At 35.7% G+C, this 4,228-nt stretch overlaps 2 protein-coding genes across 7 annotated transcripts in view; one reads left to right on the top strand and one right to left on the bottom strand.

Annotated features, from left to right (window-relative positions):
- The window catches only part of LOC108740021 (mitogen-activated protein kinase-binding protein 1), a 482,920-nt gene that overhangs the window by 167,867 nt on the left and 310,825 nt on the right, over window positions 1-4,228 (bottom strand). The window lies entirely within an intron of this gene.
- LOC108740068 overlaps window positions 1-4,228 on the top strand; it is a 22,552-nt gene that overhangs the window by 11,652 nt on the left and 6,672 nt on the right. The window contains exon 2 of one of the 2 annotated variants that reach the window (XM_018474262.1): window positions 3,790-3,837. The exons of the other annotated variant lie outside the window; for it this stretch is intronic. Coding sequence (XP_018329764.1) covers window positions 3,790-3,837 — 48 coding nt within the window. The remainder of the gene's footprint in view (window positions 1-3,789; window positions 3,838-4,228) is intronic. 2 annotated transcript variants of the gene reach the window in all.

The raw sequence follows: 4,228 nt of genomic DNA, 5'->3' as shown, positions 1-4,228 counted from the left end.
TTCAGGAATCGTGGAAATGGGTGGGTGGTGGTTCGGGTGAGAAAGTTGAGACGGACGAAATGAAGACAGAAAAGAATGAAAGATAATCTGTGGAATATTACTGCCCCAGCATTTGCCTAAGCGATCCAAGGAAACCACAGAAAAACTTCGATCAAGGCAGACGGACCCGGAATCGAACCGGCGTCCTCCTGAATACTAAGCAGTGGTCTAAACCTCTAGGCCATGCTGCTCGATCATACAGCAAGTAGATATCCATCAACATAAATTGAATATACTGATTTTCACTATATCTGCACTGAACCACAGATGGCGTTCATCTTGCCGTTTGTGGTACGAGGCAGCAAGTACAGTTGGTCTGTGTTCTGTCGAAACTTCCTGCGATCGGATATAGAATTCCTTAATAAAGTTACAATCATAGTTAATATTTAATATTAATGTGAAAACTCACTTAACTCTCAAATTAATGAGGAAAAATTGTTGCTGCCGTCACACCCTTGCATGGAATCGAAGCCGAGATTTTGTCACCTCTCGTATCTTAGCGTGTAAAGCCAAAGATCCTGGGTTCAATTCCCGGCGAGGGTGTGACATCATCAACAATTCTTCGTCGTTAATTTGAGATAACTTTTACTGGATAAAAATTAAATTAATTTTTTAAATTACTAAAAAGAATGGTTTTGAAGGGAAGCCATTCAAATAACATCAGCTTTTATCACTTCGTAACATGGGGAATAGAGACACTGCACAACAAAAGCGTAGGGTGAGGCTGGATTTTTGCTGAACCTTCCTTTTGTAGTTCTATTCTAAACATACTCAAAAGTGCTCTTCGGTACGTTCGCCGCTGAAAATGTTACTCGTTAATGGTTACTTTTATAAAAAAAAATAGTGGTTGTCGAATTTGTAGCTTAAGACATAACCAATTTTTTTTTTCGTAAGTCTGACGGTTTTTAAGAAAATTGTATTTAAAAACTTTCAACGTTTCTCATAATACGTGCACGCCTTTCCACACCACTTTTTAGGTAGCTAAATATCATCATCATCATAAGGTCGTCAGTCCTAAGGCTGTTTGGAAACGCACCTCCACTCCTTCCGAACAGTAATCTAATCTAGGTCTACCTCTACTTCCTTTTAATTCCTGTTTCTGCCTCTCATATGTCTGACTAGACTTTTACGCCTTAGAAGGTGTCCTACCAACATATCTTGTCTATTTTTTATTAACTTCCATAGAGTCCTTTGTTCTCCTATTACTTCTAATATCTCTTCATTTCTAACCTGCTCTATCCACGGCTAAATATATAAAATTTTAAGTTTTATTTATTTAAAGAATGGTTATAAAAAATAATAATGAATAATTTTTGTTTTTATTTCAGCATGACTAATATTATTTTATTTTTATTAGGTATTATGAATTTTGTTTCCTTTAGAAATGCTTGTATTAATAACAAATTTCTTATAAAATTGTTAAATAATCGATTATTCACCATATTCCTATCGAAAGTACAATGATTTTTCCCGACTTCAGAAAAGAGCAACATAATCTCCCATCACCTGAACCGAGTACCAATGTCCACATGGTTGATGGTAAAATCAATTCCTAATAAACAGTAAAGGGTTTTTTTACCTGGGAGGATATGTTGCGCTTTTGTCCTTGAAGTAAGGAAAAATTATCGCACATTCGATAAGGATATGGCAAACAATAGTATATAGACCTCGGTCCCGAGAGTTGCCTCACTCGCCTTTGCTTCAGTCGCAATTAATAATACAGGACAATTATTTATTATCATGGTTCTTCTTCAGACTCCAATTCAATTTCCATCTGCACCTTTTCATTATTTTCTTCCTCCTTTTCTTTCCTTCCTCGTATTTCACAGTTTGATTCAAGAAACACGATGGATCTAGTCATAAATACTGTCAGTACATTGAAGGAATGTACCGGAAAAACAACTCATGATGCAAACTCAAAAAACAAATTAATTAAATAGTACAAACAATTCTGCTTAAAATCATATAATCGCCTTTACTGACTATTCACAGTGATACAACACTCCGGCCACCGGTAAATGCATGTATGCACCCAATCTGGAATTTTTAGGAATTCCAAATTTTTATGACGTTTCCGACAGTCCATTTTTTCGAGAGTATTCCATAGTTAGTAATCTTAAAGGTTCAAATGAGGACTGCCGGAGGGCCATTCTGAAGCTGTTATGAACCCGGGAACATTGTCTTGAAGTCACTTCTGAGTTGATTTGGATTGCTAAAAACCCTAATGAAGTTCATTGAACAAAGTGTCATTTAAAAGATCAACAACCTATTCTAAAAAAAACTGCATTTTGGTAGACCGCTGTACACCAACTACTCAAAAATGAATAAAAATTATCCTGGTATCGATATTTTTCATTTATCGTAAGCATTTTCTCATCGATTAAGATGGTCTTTTTCGCTTATGTTCCAATGTTACCACATTGTGCTACACGAAATCCTCTTTATGGCAGTATTTATGGTTAAACTAAGAACATCTTTAGTACACTCGTCATTATAACACCATTAAACAAATGAAGTGACATATGTACGAGGTCTGTTCAAAAAGTATCGCGAATTTTGTGGTGTTATGTTGGTACTCATGTCTCTCACTTATATCGATATCGGCGGTACAAAATTTTCTCAGAGGGCTGAGAAGATGTGGACGACGAAGAGCGTGCCGGACGCTCAAGCACGTCAAAAATATTGATGAAGAAAAGAAAATAGCATTGGCCAATCATCGAATCACCGTTAGAGAACTAGGTGAGGATCTAAACATATAGACTGGCTCCTTCCATTCATTTTTTACCAATGATTTCGGAATGAGACGGGTCGCCGCGAAATTAGTAGCAAAATTGCTCAAGTTCGACCAAAAACAGCATCGTATTAACATTGCTAAGGAGCTATTGGAGAAAACTGAAGAAGCCCATGAAAGAACGACGCTACGCTACGATTGAGGAGATAAAGAAGGCATCGATAGGAGGAGCTGAACAAGATCACAAAAAATTATTTTTTGAAGTGCTTCTAGGATTGGAAAAAACGTTGACACAAATGCATAATATCTATTGGGGATTACTTTAAAGAGCAAAAAATAGATATTCATGAATAAATAAATAATTTTTGAAAAAAACCAGAAAATTCGCGGTACTTTTTGAACAGACCTCGCATATTATACAGTGCACGAGTCATACAACTATTTGAATCGATTTTTCACAAAAACCGTTAGTTTTACGAAAAACAGTAGCATGTCGGTAGGAAATTTTCCAAGTGACAAATTCGATAACTATTTTTTTTTTTTGATAAAAGCAACCGTTAATGGAATATTTACAAAAAACCATTACTCCTGATTTTGACTCCGAGTAATAGTTTCCACGGCACGTATATCCATTAGAACTTTTCGAATTCAGTTAAAAACCACAAAAAAGGATAAATTTTCGGAAATCTTTCTATCTTTATTCCCCGCACGAAAATTCTTTTTTTTTTTATTTATTTGGTAGGTACCTATCACCAGACACTATCCATAAAAGCACGAAACATGAATATGATTTAAATTGACATCACCGTAAATGCTACGATAAATTTGGGAATATTTATATTACTGATTGCTAATTCTTACTTTTATTGACAGTGTTTGGCAAATAGACCAATAAATCTCAATATTTCGAAATTTTGGCTGTTACAGCAAGTGATATAAGCACGAATTTATTTGATGTGTAACGATGAAATGTTTTATAGTTTCTTAGTTTCTAAATAAGAGCAGCGTCATTTTTTCAGAGTTGTCGGCGTTCCGTCCACAATATCAAAAGTCTTCGTCACGATTAGGTACGATCAATTTATTACATGTAATAGATAAACCGAGTTTCGAAGATATATCGTGTATTGACGAACGAAACGTCGGAAAACTTTGATAAAGTCCGGGTGGAAAGGTCAGGCCGAAAAACAGATCAAAGTAATAGGAAACAAAGCTTTAAAAGCCGACTGGATGCCCCTGCAAGTGTCGTTAAGAATGCAAATCTAATATCGAATATCTAAAAGGATTCCAAAAATATTTATTACAAAATTCAATCATCATCATCATAAGGTCATCAGTCCTAAGACTGGTTGGACACGTACCTCCACTCTTTCCTATCCTGAGCTAAACTTCGCATTTCCCCAAAACTAGAACAGCCCACATCCTTAACTATTTGCGAACAGTAATCTAATCTAGGTCTAC

The sequence above is a fragment of the Agrilus planipennis genome, unplaced genomic scaffold, assembly GCF_000699045.2.
Source record: "Agrilus planipennis isolate EAB-ADULT unplaced genomic scaffold, Apla_2.0 scaffold26, whole genome shotgun sequence".
Classification (NCBI taxonomy): Eukaryota; Metazoa; Arthropoda; class Insecta; order Coleoptera; family Buprestidae; genus Agrilus; species Agrilus planipennis.
Note: the sequence above shows the minus strand (reverse complement) of the source record. Positions and strands in the feature narration are given on the sequence as shown.